This window comes from Ambystoma mexicanum, chromosome 8 (genome assembly GCF_040938575.1).
Source record: "Ambystoma mexicanum isolate Mex_15411 chromosome 8, UKY_AmexF1_1, whole genome shotgun sequence".
In the NCBI taxonomy this organism is placed as follows: Eukaryota; Metazoa; Chordata; class Amphibia; order Caudata; family Ambystomatidae; genus Ambystoma; species Ambystoma mexicanum.
In genome coordinates this window covers 1,080,120,180-1,080,140,162 of record NC_090929.1, presented here as the reverse complement: position 1 = coordinate 1,080,140,162, position 19,983 = coordinate 1,080,120,180, and the positions used below count along the sequence as shown (strand labels likewise).

Sequence of the window (19,983 nt, the reverse complement as noted above, 5' to 3'; positions counted from 1 at the left end):
CGTTTCACAATTTCATGTAGCGGTCTTGACCCCTGGGCTTTCTCAATTCTATTTCTACCCCTGGTGTACGCCTCTGCCAGGGTATTCACAACTGTGTTACTTATCCTTAAAAGGGTTATGATTCTTCCCTTTTCATAATGGTTATCACTATTCAACAATTTCAGGACAGGTTTTTACCAGCAAGTTTTCGCACTTCTCTTCTTACCCCAGGTTTGCTCTCCGGCCAGGGTATCGCACTTGGATGCCGGTGCAAGACTCATACACTGCCTGGTTTACTTTCCTGCCAGGGCTTTTTATACCCTCTCATGGGTGTGAGTCCCAGGCTCACTGTTTGCCTGGTTCACTATCCTGCCAGTGCTTTCCACTCTCCATTCACTCTCTTTTGTATCCAGGAAATAATGCTTTTCAAGTACTGGATCACCAACCGCTTCTTAATGTTTGTATTCGTATGAACTATTCCAGTTCCTTTAATTAGGCCCTCTCGCGCTGTCAACAGTACACAGCATTTGCCCTGAAGCACCCCAGTGTCCCATTCGCACTCACTGGGCTTACCGGTCTTCACTGGCGGCTTCGGCCTTCCTGGTGTCTCTCAGTTGTCTTTGCTCTCGCCTGACTGGGGGTGCGTCCTGTTAGCCACTTGGTTGCAGCTTTGCCTTCCTCTGGTTTCCGAGGCTCCAGCTGCCTATGGCAATAACGCAGTGCTCTGCATACCGTCCTAGTCAGCCTCTGTGCTGCATCCTACAGTATGCTCGACTCTGGTGTCCCAACCAGCGTCTGAACAAGTTGGCTACAGCAGCAGTCTGTCTCTCTCGTCTTGTTCAGCTGCGTCAGTTTTAAATGTCCCGGCATTGGTTAGCATTTTCCAAAGACTAGAATGCGGCGTTGCCTGAACACTTCTATTTTCTATTCATCCTCATTACTCAATCCCTCGTCTCGGTACTATACAAGAGAGGGATGGGGGTAAATTGTCTTGGCCATGAACACCCGGGAATGCTCCATCTACATCACAACAAGCCATACAGGAATGTTACTAATTATTAGGTAAGATTTTCATAGTAATGATAAATCTTCCTGGCCTGTGCTAACCCCAGAACCTTTAGCTTTTACTGGTGGATTATTTGTCCTTATACCTCTGAGTCGAAACCTTTTCCCACAGTCACAGAATCTTTTACTTTTTTATGGGTGTCATTTTTAAGACTCTCTATAGTGTCTTTTAAAAGTGATGCTCTTTGGCAATAAGTGCCTATTGTTGCTGGGTTGCCCTAGGGGCTCCCCTTTTAACGTTCTCTGGCTAACCTTGTGAGAACTACAGTTCCCAAGGGTAGAAAGGATCTTTTGGATCCCTTTTGCATTTAAGTGAGACCAGCACCTCCACCTTATGTGGAGTTCTGGGGAGATAGATTGTATCCCCTGCTGTAGCCCTTCCTTCCAATCGACCTGGGGACTCCAAAGACAACACCGACCCACAGCCTGGTGAGGCCCACTAGAATCAAGAATGCCTGCATTTTGTAGTATTATTTAGCATGTTTTGGGAGCGCAGCACCACTGCATGGGATCAATGTATTACTATAATGTGGTACAGCAAGTCATGTGTTGCCAGTGTAACATATGGACATGTAAATGAAGACAGGTGACATATTGTAAAAACACATCAGTTGTTCTCAATAATTAGTTTAAAAGCACACCATTTTTTTATTTTCTCACCTGAAATGCCTCTATTGCAGGAGACACATTAGATAATTAATTAATTAACAAATACTAACACGATTCTAACTTCTTAATATTATAATGTGTTCTCCATGTACAAAATGAGGCAGGCGGAGATTCATTTTAAACGGGTGTGCAGATTTTTTTTTTCTTCTCTTTGCTCTGTCCACAGTCTTTGCAGGAAATCAGTTGATACAGTTTCTTACTGTAAAAGTGAGCTGTTTGAAGGAGGGTATGACATGATGGACTTTGATTGGGTATACGTCACTTTAGGGGCTGTAACTGAGGTTTCTTGGAGCATCTCGGGGAGGGAGAAAGGCAGTGGACATTTTGCAGAGCTTCAGTGAAGACTTGCCTGGAGTTGCTGTGGGGTCGCCTGGCTGGACTGCTGGAAAGCTGTTCCAGTGCACTGATGACCTTCGGAGACTGGAGTATCCAGTCAATTAGCACCGGCTTGAGAACAAAAGATTGCAGATCAGCACTGCATGTTCTCGCTGGGTGCTTTAAAAAGAAGACCCTGAGCCACTTATCGGAGGTGACCATCCAGGAGATCGCGTGTGGGAGAGCTACAAATAGCTGGTAAAAATACAAATGGAGTGAGTTTGCTGTGACGGACAAATGATTTATTATTAGGCAGGCAGTGTAGCGATAGTCACTATTGGGGAATCACCGTGTTTAAATGACACATTCTAATATTGCCATCTAAATGCAAGTCAATTGATGTACTGTTCTTTTTATTGTTGCAAATCATTTAATGAAATGCCTTGTATTTTTGCAATTGTTTCTCTTTTGTTTATCCTAGAAAAGACTGCCTCGCAAAGCTGGTAATGTACGATTTTGAAATGAAACTGGTATAAATCACAACCTGTGTAAAGGTTATTTTTGCTTCTGTCTTTCTCTGGTGCATTTAGCCCATATCACATAATAAAAGGGGAGGTTATTAGGTAATATATGTGCCAAACTGCCTATGTAGATAAAGTAATGTTATGAGCAATTATAAATAGCTGTGTGCGTGGTCCCACTCAGTGTATATGCATGTGTGTGTGTGTGTCTTCTGAGTGGAACATAACAATAGTCTGCTGGACGTACATGAGTCAGCAGAGAGAGGCCTCTGGAAATATAATCTCACTAATGTAAATAAATTAGTGATAATACCACATGTTATTGTGAATACTTTATGGAAGCATAGCTCACTGGTTAGATAAATCAGTGATAACAGCTATAAGTGGCACTCCATATGAAAATGTGGTGTTATTGAATAATGTAGAAGCCTGAGGCCTCTAGAGATCACAAGAACAGTCTAAACAAAAGAAAGGGGTTTTGTATGTTGGGGCCACAAATAAAACAAAGAAATTATGCTCATCACTATACCGCAACAAAATGTATACCAACCAAATGTATCTGTGTACTGAAATAATACATAGCCACTATACCACTATAATACCAAACCCAATCTAAATACAAGGAGTGGTTATTACTAAACTATTTTTGTTTTTAGTGGTAAGAAAATACCGCTAGGTCCCAAATCTACACAAAACACCCAACAATTTTGAGCCATCCCTCGCCATGCTGCGACCTTGCTGGACTGCAATACCCCAATACTGTGGCACCTCGAGCCATTGTGCCATTGTGCGGTTCACAGTCTTCCGAATTCCCAATCTCGCTAAAGCTTCGTAGGGATCTTGCTCGATCTCCAGAGGCACGATTCCATCCAGTCCAAATAGTCCCCTCACCAGAGTGCTGGAACTTGCAAACCACGAGAATCCGACCAGCAATAGTCTGTCTTCTGTGCTCCTGAAAAAGGTGCCAAATCCACAGAGCCACATCCAGTCATGAGGAAGACCTGTCCTGGAGCCTTTCCTGTGATCCTTGCTGCAAAGGTCCTTCCAGTGTACTGTCTTCTTCCTGAAGGAATTCAACTACTAGGTTTTTGGCTGCAGATCTTGACTAACTCCTGCTGCAAAATCATCTTCTGTGCTGAGGTACTATGCTGGCTTGGGTATTTACTTACCTTGTGTCTCTTGGGATTCCTTGTAGTTTTGGGGGTGTTTTCTGGTATTGGGAGGCCTCTCGTCCAGTTCACCCAGGCCCACTGCTAGAATCCTCATACTGTGTCTTCCGTGAAGCCCCTGGACCCTCAACTAACTCTAAAGTAAAGTGCTTACTTGTTCTAACAGTCTTCCTTAGGAACTGTTGCTGCATATGTGAGGACAACTAAGTTTGACAACAAAATCTAGACAAGCCTTTCCTAGCAGTAACAGTCCAAAACAAGTTACCACCTTTGAGGGACAAACAACATCAAAGTCAATGGGCTAGAAGGGTCTTGAGGGAGCCAGGACAGCCAAAGTCAATTTGCAACAATCTATGGTGCTGAGGCCCTTCTTAGAATCAAAGTCTTGCACAAAGTTAGAGAGTTTATTAGAAAATCACTTGTAAGTACCCAAACCTAAACAGTACCTCTGGTTTGAAGAAGAGCGGTCCAGCTGGATTCGGACTTGCTGCAGTGGTGCAGACCCCTATTCCTGAGCCTCAGTCATGGAGCCAAGAGTGAGGACGGTGGAGGGCTCCTGCGGCGGCACTTGGGGGGTTGTCGGCAGCTATGGGCTCTTTTAAGGTCAGAGGCACTTCGTGGTTTCAGCACATAGCAAACAGCACTGTCGCGGATCTCTGATACCGGTTGGGCTTCCTTCACACCTTGGGTCCTGCAATCTGCTGATGGGACTCGGGATCTGGTCGTCCTGCTTCTGGAGGATCCTTAGTAGACGCCTGGAGCTTCTAGCTGGATTCGTTACAGCATCAGATGTTTTACTCTACTGTGGATTACTCAACCCCTGGCATTCGGTTCTTACAGCAACAAAGAAGTACAGCCAATCGGGGAAGATGGTCCAGTGGAGTTTGTCTCGGGGTTAGTCTCACTAACCCAAGGGGAAAAGGGAATTAGCACAGAAATGAGAATTCACCATAACAATCATCACTAAAATCCCGGTATGGGCCTCCTCATGTGGCTAGGGGAAGGCAGCCGCTACCTGATCCCGACCCTGGGGGTGGTATTATGAGGGAGAATCACATGGGAGGAGATTCATAGCAGGTGGAAGTGGTAACTCCTTTGACTCCCAAAACCTCCATTTCCCCTGAAACACAGAGCGTATTGTAAAGTAGAGCCAAACAATGTAAATGCTATTCACATAACATGTCCAAGCTCTGGTTACATTCAGTCCACTAAGGACTTAATGCCTGTGATACTGGGACGAGGAGGAGGGACACAGTAAATGAAGATCAAAAGATACAGCTAATAGGAATGTACGGTCTAGTTTCTGGGAGCTAAGGCACCAGAGTTGCACATTTAAACCTGAGAATGAGCTACAGCAAGGGGAAGGAGTAGCAGAGGCAGAAGCAGTCAGGAGAGAGGCCAAAGCCGTTGGAGATGAAGCTGGAGTGCAAGCGCCAGCAGGAGCCGACCCGGGAAGAGGAGGAGTGCAGTTTTGCACAGTACACGCAACAGGAAGCAGAGTTGTGGTTTACAGCATGGCGAGAAGCCCAGTTGTGTGGGAGACATGCTCCCAACTAGACTCGAGTCACTCAGAGGTGCTGGAGGACGTGGAGACCCGACAGAACCGGTAGAGCTCCAAAGAGCTGTGCAGGCAGTGGCAGGTACAAGAGAGCTGTCAACGGGATTGCTGATCCACATAAAAGGTCAGCCGCAGCAGCTAGAAGTGAGACAGAGATGCTGAGAGAAGCCGGTGAGTTGGCCTGCAGTAACAGGTAACCTGGGACCACTACGAGCAGAACATTTACTAATACCAGATCATTTTGAATACTGTGCAAGCAGAATTAAAAAGGCAAACAGTGCACAATTCTCCTTTTATGGAATGTCAACATGAGGAAATCTGTAACCCCCATCGCCAACAGTCAAGAGACACTAAAGATAGGCCACCATTGTTCAAACCTACTCACACGGGATACTGGTGTGGAAAACCTTAATATTACCAAAACAGAAGAGACTAATTGTTGCAGTAGGAGTGTGTTCTTCCTGGCAGGAGAGTAAACCAAGAAAAGGACCAGTCGCCATTAGTCCTAGAAAGCAAGTGCACTAGAAATGAAACAATGGCTTTGAATAAATGTAGTTGTGGTAAAAAAAAAAAAAGTATTGTGGAAAGAAACTTAACTTGTATCATCCTGCCAAGCAGGAACATCACAAAAGACAGTTCCTGTGCTATCCTGACAAAAGTATTTAACTGGAAGATTGTGATATTCGAATATCTGCTTTACATCCTGGGAAGGATACTGTGTGGAGGAAAACAATTGCTTTGGTTTTTCAATAAGCGTTTTGTGAAAGTGACTTACTTTACCAAGTGGAGGGACTCATTGGAAGGAAAAGACATTTTGTGTTGAACTAAAAAGAAATTTGTTGAATTTTTCAAGGGTTTTCCTTAACTGATCAAGGGGAAGGCTGTCAAACACTGGATGCAAGGAGTATTTTGTAAGAACTATACGTTTGAACTTTTGCACTGTTTTGTTGAAATGTAAAAATATCAATTTACCTTGTACACTTTGGTTACATGTATTAGTGTGAGGGTCAGATGCATTTGGACACTGTCATCTTTCTTTAAGTTTGCTAGGCAGGAACATCGTTAGGATAGGGAAAGATGGGCGTTTCTCACCGCTCTTTATTTTTAATAAATGGCAAACATTTAGAAAACTACAACTTTGTGTCCGCCTGACCTTTCAGATCCCTCACAGTAGCCACTGCATAGATAGCTGTGCCTTGCACCAGGTGCCACTAGGTTGTACATGGCCATGTGGGCTTAAATGTGCCAATTCTCTACTTCAAGATAGTAAAGGGATCTTATCCACATGCCGAATAAAAGTTACTCCTTCCCTCAGTGAGGGCAGGTGCATGCAGTCCATGTTCTGTGAAGAGAATTCACAATCCCTACGAACACGAGCAATCCCATCGCATGAAGACTACTCTCACTCTTCCCTGATAATTAAGACAAGTCTTCTGGTCTTCGGAGAAAAAAAGTTATTTATCACATCCCTCACCTGGTGAAAGCTGCATAAGTGTCGATGAGCTGCATAGTGGCTGGCAGGAGGTTCTTTGTAATCTCTGAAGCCTTGTGCGGGTCTGTCTCAGCAGCAGTCTTTGAGAAGTGTTCATCTAGCGACACCTGCACCTTGGAGATAACTGCATCCAGAGTGTAGATGGACTGCAGATTGGGTACCTCATGCAACTTGAGAAAGCTGTAAAAGTCAACTCCACAGAAAGAGGAAATCTGAGGAAAAAGGGGCAACTGCATTAGATTAGGAGTCCAACCTTCAAGCAACACCAACACAGTGTGATCACTGAGCACCCGAACATAGCACACCAATGCTACATCCTAACATGCGCCAACACGAAGCACGCTCTCCAAGGAGCATGGCATTACACCACCAACATGGAGCACACCAACAGCACAGAAACACACTGCACCGTAAAAACACTAATATAACAAAACCCAGCAACTCTCCATTTCTACAGTCCGAGATCCACCATGGACCCTTGAAAACCATCCAAAGTGCCTCAAGTGGCACAAAGCTCCACCCAGGTGCAAACTGTTCGCACCACACTACAGCATCCAGCAATTCTACTTGGTGCATCCACAACTCAGTGCAAGAATGAGACCTTGTAGACGCCTCCTTCCAACAATTAAATCTCCTTCCGGAAGAACCGCTCAATGACCGAACAAGAGAACCTGACCTGAAAATAGTACACAGCTAGTTCCACGATTCACCCATGGCCATGTTATGCATTGAGCCTTGCATTACACTGCCCATTCGCAAAGCTGGATAATTACTCATTTTTTGAAACTCCAGCTTAGGAAGCATTCTATTATAACAAAGCAAAATATCCGTAACCTTGGCTTAGCACATCATGCTTGCGATTTCTCTTTTGCCAGTGCCATCGTCACTCAGAAGCATCCCATCCTAACCCTCACAATAACCAATCTTATTCCCACCACTAGAGCACCACAGTACCACACTCACACAGTGATCACATGCCACAACTGCGAAATTGCTATTTGCCATTGAAAACAACTTACCTGACGGGCAATGTACTCTTCTGCTAGCTCCACATCATATTTGACTGAGCTGCACTTGATGGATGTGAGCTCGGAAAGAGAGGCAGCCTCATCTGCTTTTAATCCCTGCTTCACAAGATGCTCCTGGGTAGAAATCAAAACATAAGTGTGCATGGCAGGCATAATACGGGAAGACAATCAAAACGCTTCTTAGCACTGATAATTCTGAGCACTGTGACTCTGTACAGATGGCAGATTGTATGGGAATAAAGTATGTACACTGAGCAGGTTGTGTGCCAGAGTTCTGGATATTTCAGTGCAAAAACAGCATGAGGGAGATGTTACTAAGGTTGTGTGTTTGGAGCATGGGAAGATCAACCTACTCGCAATTGGGTGAGTTTCCCCTTAACGTCTGGTCTCTGAAAGTAGCTGGTATTGAGATTTTTCAGAATCCATTTGATGAGTGGTCAGAAGACCAAACCAGTAGGTTCCTGACAGGGTGCCCACCAAGCCTGTACAAAAATCTCTCAATGCTAAAGTGACAGAGCAGTCAGAACAGTTCGGCCCGCACAACATAGACAAAATATGCATATTTGTACTATATTTTAAGTATTGCATTAAGTAAAACACAGTTCAAATAATGAATGCATTATATAGAATATACATATTTTTTACACCTATTGCATCAAGTAAAACACAGTTCAAATTACTAATACAAGGTAGATAAGCCCACAATACAGTAGGTCTAAGCAAACAGTAAAGGTTCCAAGTTAATCCAACTTACTCCAAAACCTAAAAGAAAGTTCCCCAACATTAAAATGCCACACACTTTGCAGGTTATGTCAGAAGGGAGAACATGGTCACAGTAGTTATGCAGACCTAAAGAGTCCTCAATCTGTTAAGAATAATCAAGTAAATCTAATTTTCAGAACAAAAACTGGTTGGGTTTTCAGAGGCTAACTTAGTGGATATGTAAGGGATTTGGAAACTTGGATCTAATCAAACTATCTGGGTAGCAATAGTCGAGCAGTAAGACAGACTTGGGAGATCAGGCATTTGGTCTAGTGCTACAATAAACACAATCAAGTTTTTGAATGTCTACACAAATGTATAAAAATATTCTATTTATTAAGAAAATAAGTACAATCAGAGTGAAGGGCACTACACACCAAGTAAACCACCACATACACAATAGATAACTCCAAAAGAGGGCTGAACACAACTAATGTTTTTTTAAATACAAAAGCAGAACAAAATCAATACTGTTTTAGGTAAAGTGAGTAGGGGTGATATAGCTTATAATTAGAATGTATTATCTTAAAAGCATAAGAAGTAATTCTCTACTGAGGTAAAAGTACCAATGTTCTAGTTAACTAGTTAAAAGATAATTATCTGAATAAGGGTCAAAGCAGTCCAAAGGTCCCTGCTCCCCCTCCCCCATCAATCCCACAAACAAGACTTGGCTAACGCCAACAGGCAAGTATGAAATAGTGAAGGACCAAGAGGTAAACTAAATGTGTTCCCCAAGAGGGAAGTGGTATCCTCTGATTCCTAGGCACAGAGGGTCCTCCAGACGGGAACCCCGAACCACAAATCCACTGCCCACGGTCAGTTAAGGGTAGTTACAGGGATTGGGCTACACATCTACTGAATCCGTATTGGGTGAGGGGGAATCTAAAGTAATGAGCAAACTCGTCGCCTGAACTTAAATCCCTAAAAATACCACCAAGGGTAAGTATAGGTCGAAGTCAACTACCATTGCCTCTGGTTGCAGGAGGTCCATAGGCAGTGGGTGAGGAAGTCGATTTCAGTGACAAGCCTGGGTCTGGCTAGTGGAGGTGCCAATCTTGCAAAAAAACGCACAGTTAGAGGGATCTACCAGATGGACAGAACAGAGTATGATGAAATATGATCATTGCAACTACGATTAAAGAGGACTCCCATAACTGTGCATGGAATGGTCAGCGTGACCCAAGTCTAGCTAAGGCAGGCACCGATCTTGAAGGTGGTTAAGATGGATTTCCAAACTCAAACCTAGGAAAGGACTTTGTGAGGCCACTATTATGGTGAACCGGGGGACACAGACATTAGCCAAACCCAATAAAGGTAGGTAGCAGAGTGGCAAATCTTCGTCTCGGGAGGAATGTGAGTGGTCTAGGGCTACAATGAGACCACACAAAACCAATAATTTCAGTTAGACTGGTAAGTACAAAGTTATATAAAGAGTTATTAGGCCTTTGAAATGCACAGTAAGTAAAACTTTTAACCAAATATTGTCACACCAACACTATAAAACAAATGTATACATTCACCCCTAGGCGATATAGGAAAGTATATAATCCAATAAGCAGTTGTTCTGAGGACTTTTCAAAGTCTCTATTTGGGATAGCACTTGGAGAATCTAACCTATGTTTAAGCAACGTTTCCTACAACCACACATGGTCAAAGTGGAAATACTAGCAAAACATTGAAACAAACTGTATGGAATATTTGACCGAATTTAGGCTGTATGAAAATCCTGTACAACCAAACAATCAAATATGGCAACAAATATGGCATACCTGACCATTATAGCGAACAAGGTGTCACGGGTGTCCCCCGCTCCCTTTGCTCGCTATAATGGGAACAGGGGTTGCGGGGGTGTCCCCGCATAGGGGAATAAAGTTAGAAGAAAAAAATAATAAAAAGGAAAGAACCCTGCAGTGCCGGTTCCCAAGCACGTAAGAACCGGTGTTGCAGGGAGTCGGCAGCACACAGCGAGGTGTGCCGCCAAAAGGGAAGTAAGGGGGATGGGGAGTGTATTTGTAAGGTATGCTTGGGTTGTTTGACCGTAACAGTCAAGTTAGCTACTGTCTTTTCGGACGGACGCAAACCTTTCCATTACGGGCAAACAACCCAAATCTGCACAAAGCCACTCACTTAAGTAATTGTGAGCAAGCACCAAGGCTGAACTAAGGAGGAAGGGGGCACTGTGGGGTAGCACAACACTTAGCAGAACAGGTAAGTAAAAGACCCACACAGGTAAATTATAAAATAATATTTTATTACAATACTACACTAAGACAGACTTTAAATATCATGGTAAGTAAACGTACTTTAGAACATATATACAACACAGAGTTGGTTACATGCCACTTAAAATTACTTTGGCATAAAAATACATGAAATACCATCTTTTAAAGTAGGAAGCAAATGTTATCTCACAGTGAAGCCCAGCACCATATACTAAATTTGGAAGTCCAACCCTTGCCTATCAAGTCTTTTAGGTGTCCCAAAAGGTTCCTGAGGATGAATATGAGTAGCCAGGAGGGCACACTCAATTAGTACAATTACAATACCAAAGTTCAGTTAGTGAAGGCCAATTGCGGCAATGCAAAGTGGAGGACTTAAGTGACTAAAGTCCAGGTCCAGTGTGAAGAGTAGCCCCGGTCACCCCTGGGGATCTTCAGTGGGACCCCAGAAGTACAGACCCGGACACCAACAACCTAGATCAGTACTAGATAGTGGCAAGTTAAGCAGGACTTTGCGCCCAAAGCAAACCAGACGGGGAGAGGTGCAGCCCAAAAGATATAAGGGATCTCAGGACCCAAATCCCGTAGAAAATTAGGAATGGTCCAATAATAAATCACTGGGGGAATGAAGGCTCACTGTTGGCATTGTGCTGTGGCGTCTGGTCACGGGTTTGAGTCGGTAATCTCCAGTGCAGGATTCAGCCTGCGGTACAAACGCACAATGGTAGGAAAAATAAACCACTGCCACCAGCCATTAATTTTAGAAAGGGTAACATAAAAATGTTACATGAGGAGGTAGACAAAGGGGATACTAAGTAACCTCTCCAGCACTATGTAAGATGGTGTGTGCAGGGTCAACAAAGAGAAAAGGGTAAGTAAAGTCAATTTCACTTTACTACTCTTGGAAACAGTAGTTTATCCAAGAGAAGGTATTAAAATCTTTGAGAAATACAAAGGACTTCTCTGTGACACTACCCTGAGGAAGCAGTGTGTCACAATACAAAAAGATGTTGCCTATGGAGTTTGTCAGACTCCAAAACCAAAAGAAACACAGGGTTCAAATCAAAGAAAAATCTCCAGGATAAAAATAAAATGTCCTAAAGAACAGCGAAAGAGGTGGGGGTCTCTAAGGTAGAAGGGAAGGAACAAAGAAATGAGAATTCTCCCTAACAATATGGTCCAAAGAAACACTGACACAATATGTATTGTAAAAATAAAGGGTGTATGTTATATATATGCAGACCGAGAGATTCTTGGGCAAGTAAGTTCTATGATAAAGCATATAAACACACAATAAAAACACACTTCTATGCTTTAAATACAAAGATCAAAGCACAGACCTTATTTAGAACACCCAACATTATTTCTAGGGGGGGGGGTAAGACCATAGATTACTTTCCGATTACTTTCAGTAATACAAGGGTAGTAGACCCTGTTTGTTTATTGATTTGTAAAGCGCACAAAAACCTTAGGTATCTGGGCGCATAGCATAAAGTTTGGATGAAGTTACAATAACATACAATTACATACACAGATACATTACAGACATAATATACAGTAAAAAGGTAACATATTGGTCATGCAGGAATCTGGTAAAGTACAGAAAGGTGGAGAGGTGTAAGCAGGGATCGAGAAGTACTTTAAAGAGGTCGGGCTGGTCTGGCTTCGAATTATGGGCAATAGGTGGCATTAGATGTCATTTCTAGCTAGCCCATTTTTTTGTGTTTTTCCTGAAGCTTCGGAAGGTCTGGTCAATTTGGAGGGCGTTCCACTATTGAGCAGCCTGAACAGGAAAGCTGTTCCCACCTGCCCTTTTCAAGTTGAATCTGGGAACTGCAATCGAGCAGGAGTTGGCAGCCCTACTAGGGCGAGAGGCAGATTTTCTGATAATTTTTGCTCGAAGGTATTGTGGGGCAGCATTGTTTAGGCACTTATGGGTGATGGAAACTAGTTTGAGTTGAATCCTATACTTAATGGAAAACCATTTGTTTTTTCTTCTGACCTCGGAAATAAGTTCTCTTCTTGGGATGCTTAATGCGGTTCTGAGAGCACTGGTTTGTAAAATGTGTAGTTTGTTAGTGATCTGTTTGCAGACTCCTGCATATAGGGCATTGCAGTAGTCGGGTTTCGACAAGATTAAGGCTCTCGATAGTGTGATACAGCTCTTGGTGGATAGTTAAGGTTTGCAGGCATGAATTAGCTTACAGGTGTACGCCGTTGCAGAGGCCGTGATATTGACTTGCTTACCCATGTTCAAAGATGAATCCAGATAAAATCCTAAAGTTTTAGTCTCTTTAGCAACTTTAATGATAATGCCATCAATACTGAACGATGTGTATTGAGCATCAAGTTTACTGAGGTTGGCCGGTCTTATCGTCATTCAGGCATAGGCCATGGGTTGCCTTCCATGCCTGAATGATTAGGTATATTTTGTTGATAAGGGCCAGATCTGAGACGTAATCGCCAGAGAGGGGTAGGAGTATCTGGGTATCATCCGCATAGTTAGTGTAGATGATACCCAGATGGCCCAAATTGTCAAACAAAGGCTTTGTAAATATATTATACATGGTTGGTGAAACACACAAGCTCTGTGATCGGGGATGGATCAGCAGCTGCCGATGGAGAGAAGACTCTCATTGACCTGTTAAAGGATTGAATCCATTCTGAGGCTTCCTGAGAGAAGTTGGCAGCAGAGGACAGGTGTTTACAAAGGACTTTGTGATCTACCTAATCAAAAGAAGCAGATAGGTCTAGTAGGAGTAGCAAGGCACATTGCCTGTTGTCCTTTTGCATTTTCAAATCAATCAATGCAGTTTCAGTACCGTGAAGTGGTCTGAAACCAGATTGTCTTAGTCCTAAGAGATTATTAGTCTCAAGATAGTACTGAATTTGGAAGTATGCCACTTTAACTCATATTTTAAGAAGGAATGGGACTGTTGTGATGGGCCTATAGTTAGTTTGAATGGTTGGGTCCAGTCACGCTTTCTTTAGCAGATGTAAAACCCAAGCAGCCTTCAAGTTAGTTGGGACATTGCAGGTGCGGGTTGATGCATTTATACATTTACTAATAAATGGGGCCAGGTCTCTAGCGGCTTCTTCGATTATTTGTGCTTGACATTTGTCGCATTGGCATCTACAGGAGAGCAGTTTCCGTGCTTCTGGAAGCTCTGAAGCCAGACTGGTGTTCATTGAGGCAACCAACAGATTCAGTATGTAGATTAAGCTGCGAGATGGCCAGCTTTTACAAGAGTTTGCCCTGGAAAGAAGTGATGAGATCGGGCGATAGTTAGCCAGAGAGGAAGGATCTGCCGAGGGCTTCTTTAGAAGGGGATGCACAAGAGTGCTTAAGGGGGAGGGGAAGTTCCAGTGGCAAAGGAGTGATTGCAGAAATGGAGCAAGGGTGTCTATATGGTCCTCAATAGTTCTGGATGAGCTGGGGAGAAACTGCTTTGATGAGACTTTCATAGATCAGGCTTGTCTAGAAACATCGTCAGGAGCAAGGAAAAGCAAGGAGCAAGGGGGAGAAAGGGCCTCAGACAGGCCAGGAGTGGCACAGGAGGTAGAGGAAGAGAGGGTGGACAAGATGTCCTGAGTTTTAGTAGTGACATGAGAGGCCAAGGTCGTGCAGAGGGCCTGGGAGAGACTGCTGCAGGATTGGCCAGCTCTGTGCAGATTTTGAAAATTTTAGCAGAGTTGTTAGATGACACAGATGCGTGCTTGGATGTAGGCTCTCTTCCTAGAGAGAACAGTCTGTACTGCCTTTGGAGCAGGCAGCAGGCCAGTTCGTCAGGGGATGTGCCCGAGGCCCTCCACTTCCTCTCCGCAGCCCTACATATGCGTTTAAGGGTGGCAATGTCGGAATAGTACCTAGAATTGCACTTGGATTTGGGCTTAAAGTGGATCCTCATTACAGGGGCAAGGACATACAGTGTTAGAAGTAGAGAGATGACGGTTAAAAAGGGCTGTGTCAGGGTGTGAGTCAGCCAAAGGTGCAGGAGGAGGAGAAAAAGTAGTGGCAAAAGCCTCAACTGACACACGCTACATGGGTCGGATGACGAAGAAGGTAGGTGGCAGTGCTGTAGACGGCTTGACCTGCAGAGAAGAGTGAGGTGGGAAGAAAGGAGAAAGTGATCACTCCAAGAGAGAGAAGTGGTGAGAAGTTTAGAGAAGGGGACGTCTGAGGAGATCAGAACATCAGATGTGTCAAGAGCACTCATACAAGTCCTTTAACATGGACTCCTCAGATATGAGAGCATCTTGGACGTTGGGAGTGCCATACTCCAGCCCAAATGGAGGAGTGTCCTGGTCCGATGGCTTGTGCTCCTCATAAATGGAAGATCGAGATCTGAACAAATCTTTCCTTAGCAAAGGCTTATAAAAGATTTTTCTGTTTCTTTCGCAATTACTAGAGGTTTTGTGGACAAAAGCGCTGATGGAGTCTACGGTTTCTTAAACAATAATGGCATGGATCTCTTCGTGGATTTATGCGTCGGTCCTGGTGTCGACGGAGCCCTCAAAGGGCTTGACCCTCGACAGTCTTCAGACGATTTTTTATTGTGTTGAGACATCAACGGTTCGAGGGTGTGCAGGATTTAGACTCAGCCCTTTCGTTGTCTGCTTTCAAAGTCACGACAGGAGAATGGCTTTTTTCTTTTGTTTTTGGTGAGGGGGTCGGGGATTCCTTCTCAAAAATGTTTAGCATTTCCTGCCTGAATTCCTCCCACTGAGCTGGTGTCGAGGATTTAGATGGGACAGACTATCCTCCTCTCTGGAGAGGAATCAGATGAAGAAGTAGGCGACCTATATCGCCTTTTCTTCGCTTTTGTTAGGGAGATTTCTCAGAAATGTGCTAATTCCTCTCTACCTTAGAGACCTCCAGCAACTTTGCTGGATTTTGAGGACTTGAATTCTTAAACTGGAGAGTGTGAGACCCCCTTTTTCCCCCCACTCGCTCATGTATTTCAATGTGATTTTTAACTGTTTCTTTTGGTTGAGGAGTCTGACAAACTCCATAGGCGCCATCTTTTACATTGTGTCGCACAGCAACTTCCATGCAGTGTGTCACAGGGAAGTCTTTCAGATTTCCCAAAGGTTTAAATACCTTCTCTTTGATAAACTACTGATTCCAAGAGCAGTGAAGTAAAATTGACTTTACTTACACTTGTAACTTTCTAGATTCAGCACACACCATCTTACAATAGGGTGCTGGAGGGGTTACTTAAAATCCTGTTTGTCTAGTCTCATGAAACATTTTTTTGTTACCCTTTCTTCGCTGAATGGCTGTTGGCAGTGGTTTACTTTTAACTACCGTGGTGCGCATTTACCGTGGGCTGCGTCCGCAGCTGCAGTAAAGCACCCAAGTGTGCAATTTGACAAAATGGCCCGGTCTTCTTTTTTTGCCATTTCTTTGTGGAAAGGTGCTTCTTGATATTTACTCTGCGCGCCAAACTATGTTTGGTCCCTTTGTTTTGTCTTTGGCAGGATTCACAAGTGAAACCCACCTCTGGCTCCAGGGTGTCTGGTGGGAACAGGAAGCCAAGGAGGTGCCGAAACTCCCTCTGCTTAGTCTCCTAGGAGACAGGAATGCAGTCTTAAGTGATTGGCCGGCTGTCTGTCCGACAAAGAGCCACTCTGTTGGGTGTCTGACAGCTAGGCTGGAAAGAATGGGAGAAACCTGCATAAAAGGCGAGGCTGTTTGGCTTGAAAGGCAAAGTCGACCACTGGATGAAGGAATCCGAAGTAGAACTTAAAGAGGATGCCTGCTGCAACTCTTGGGACGTTGGTTTGCCAGGTGAAACACTGCTGCTGTGCTAAAACTCCAATTTCATTTGGACATTAAGGGCAGCCTTTGTCAATTTGAATGGTGCAGCATCTTACCATTGGCGGGATTGGGGCGAGACGACAGTTTGAATTGTGTATAAAAAGGGGACACCTGCAGCTATTTGGCAAATCTTCATTGGAGTCAAGACCCTTACAAATAGGAGCATTCTGCTGAAGACTGGGAACTCAGGGAAAGCAAGCCAGCCAGCAGCACTTTCTTCAACTATCCCAGTGATGCCCTAATCCTTTGCTTATCTCCTGAAGGCCTTCATTGGTGCTTCAACATTTCTTCGGAGGTGTTCAGATGTCCATACCGATCCATCGGAACGACAAACTAGCCGGACCCAAGAAACAGACACCAAAAGGAGCCTCTGCACCAAAGACCCCTGGACTTTCTTCAATAGAACCAAAGCTTGAATTTACATAATTTACATCTAACTTTGAGACACTTCCAAACTGCCTTTGTGTAGACTCTTAAAAAGACTCCTAGCATTCTGAAGAGAACTGTATTGAGACCGTAACCGTAGGGCACTAGGCCCCCTCTTTTCTAACTAAAAAATGGCTTTTTAAGGTGTAGTGCCTTCATGTGCAGTTTTAGCTTCTTTCTTTTCAGCATGTTTGTTCTCGAACTAAAAGTTACTTACCTGGTTATTTTGATTCACTTCCTTTGCTAATCCTACAGTATTCTGAAACTGATCTAACTGTATTCTAAAAGTAAAGTGTTGGTGCAGAGCACACCAAAGAGAATGTCTGTATGTTAGTAGTGAATGTTTTAGTTTGTTACTTAACTGTGGTTTTTCATTGCTAAGAGATTGTCTAAGGCCTACATAAAAATAACTGTACTGTTAAACATTATGCCCAACTTGTTTTTATTAAGAGTGCTCCGTGTATGGTTAACTGAACCCTTCTCCACTGTCGCACTTTCCTAAGTCTAAGCAACTTTTCCCATCCACCAGAACACAGTGGCCTCTAAGAATCTGTCCACAGGACTGATTCTGAAAATCAATCTAGTGCATTTCCCCCCCATTGGTAAACATTGGAGGCCGAATTCTGCTCTGCTTCTTTTCTCCTGCTGGATCTTGAACTCTTCACAAGATCGCTTCTTCTGGGTTTCTGCTAATGTCCCCGGGGGTCAGCTTCAGTCTCCTGGGTACCTGTGGGGAGGAACTTGGACTTAGCGCACTTTTCATCATAACCACAGATCAACCTACAGACTTCTTATGAACTGTGGAATTTGTCTAGCGTCCCCCTTAGATACCTGGAGTTCTTCACCAAGCAATGGATTTTTGGAGACTTTTGCTGATAACTTATTCATTTTTATGACACTGTATTGCACGCCTGCATCAGATATATATTATATCACTGTGGTGCCACAGTTTCCCTCCTTTGTGTGTAATATGCCTGTTAGGAAAGATTGTATGTTTTCTGCTGTCCTACCATATACTTTAAAGCAACACCCTATCTCTTTGCTATTGTTTGCATCCTGACCTGACCTTTTGTAGGTAAGCAAAGCCATCAGTGCGGTACCCTTGAATCTGGATGCTAACCATTACTGTGTGTAGTAAAGTGGCAGCTTGGGTCAAATACTTCCTCTAGAAAAGATCCAGGAGGGTCTTCTCCCCAACTGCCTCAGCCGACCCTGCCCCCATCTTGTGGAGTCCCACAAGGTTCTTGTGTCTCCCCCACCCTATATAATATACTCACCAAGCTCCTATTTGACCTCTGAGATGACCTTGGCATATAATATACAAACTACACAGATGATACGCAGATAATCACACTATCAGGCGACTATCAAACAGATTCCACTCTCCTAAATAATATCTACAGCAAAATTCAGTCTTGGATGGCCATGCACGGATTAGGTCTCAACAATGATAAAACAGTTATTACTCATTGGATCAAAATTGAGACTCAACAAACTTGGCCGCAATTATTCCACCTTCAACATTGATGGCAATCTCATCAAAGTGGACAATGAAGCCAAAACCTTAGGCTTCTACTTAGATCTTGCTTTAACCCTGCAAAGACAAGTTAACACCACCTCATCCTCAACAGCCTACACGTCAAAACTGATAAATGCTTGCATATCCTTTTTGTCCACTAACAGCTGCACCACCCTTGCAAGAGCCGTGATACTGTCCACATTGGACTATTGCAACACCCTCTACCTCAGTACCAGCCAGAGAAACCTGCCTAAGCTTCAGGTTTTGCAAAATAATGCCCTCCGAGCAGCCATAAGCATTCCTCAGTCCAGTTATATTTCACAAATCTGATGCAACACGAACTCGATCACTACTAGGTAGAGAAGGCTGGCGTTAGTCAAACCACTGTTACTCGCAGAACACTGTGGTTTGTTTCACAAACAAGCCACCACAAGACCTTCACCTTTCCCGGCGTAATTCACCCAGTGAGTTTTTTGACGATTAGAATCTCAGCAGTGCGGCTGCGCAACATACATTAGCGAAAAGAAATGTATTCTCGAAATTGTATGACACAGGAATACAATTTATGGACATTGTGCATTTACAAATCGGAAGACTGAAGATATGTAAAACATACAGCTGTTGAATTACAAGGGTTATGTGGAACCGATGTACATGACAGATCTCTTTGAGTTGACCTGTTTAACTGCATTCTGTGCTTGTAACCATATGGTGAAAGCAATGATACTTGCAATCACTTTTTGAAAATGTTATAAAAAATGATGAGCATTCCAAAACCCTGCAGGTCTATTTGAGATGTCCGACTATTAATGAGCCTTTTTGAATTGTATACAAAATTGAAAAAAGAATTTTGGAGCTAGTGGTGCGTGTACTGAAAGCATCAGCTACGAAATTACTAAATAAGGAGCATTTTGTGCCTCGTATTATGGAATAACCCACGTGTGGCCCTGGAATGCATGGTGTACATCAAGAAATTATTTGTCTTCTCCCCTGAAGAATGTTCATGCAATAACAGCCTGGAAGAACTGAAACATGTCGGGATTGTTTTATGTCATTTGAGTGATATACTCATATGAGTGTATTTATTGTACTGTGTCATCTGATTGTTTTAATGGTGTTTAATTTGAGTGTTGTAGTGACTTGTGTATTAGTCTTTTTCATCATGTATGCAATGTCTGGGTCCAAAACATTTGTTATGAAAGACATTTCAAAAGTGTTGAAAAAAACTTTGTAGTTATACTAGTCTATTTTTTCAAGACTATTAGTATAGTTAGGCCTGGTCTCACTAACCCAGTCCAGTATACATCAGATATGTATATATATATATATATTAGGTGGTCCTCTGACCGAGTGAGATTTTTTTTGTGCTAGAGGTTCTCAGCCTTTAATAAAGTTAATATATTTCTTTACATCTTAAAAAAGAAAAAGGAAAGCATTATA

General features: G+C 43.3%; 1 protein-coding gene across 6 annotated transcripts in view; it reads right to left on the bottom strand.

Annotated features, from left to right (window-relative positions):
- Positions 1 to 19,983, bottom strand: part of UBR4 (ubiquitin protein ligase E3 component n-recognin 4) — a 2,945,062-nt gene that overhangs the window by 2,189,518 nt on the left and 735,561 nt on the right. For all 6 annotated transcript variants that reach the window (XM_069611069.1, XM_069611071.1, XM_069611072.1 and 3 more), the window contains exons 24-25: positions 7,788 to 7,910; positions 6,751 to 6,980 (exon numbers count right to left, since the gene is read on the bottom strand). In XM_069611069.1, coding sequence (XP_069467170.1) covers positions 6,751 to 6,980; positions 7,788 to 7,910 — 353 coding nt within the window. The remainder of the gene's footprint in view (positions 1 to 6,750; positions 6,981 to 7,787; positions 7,911 to 19,983) is intronic.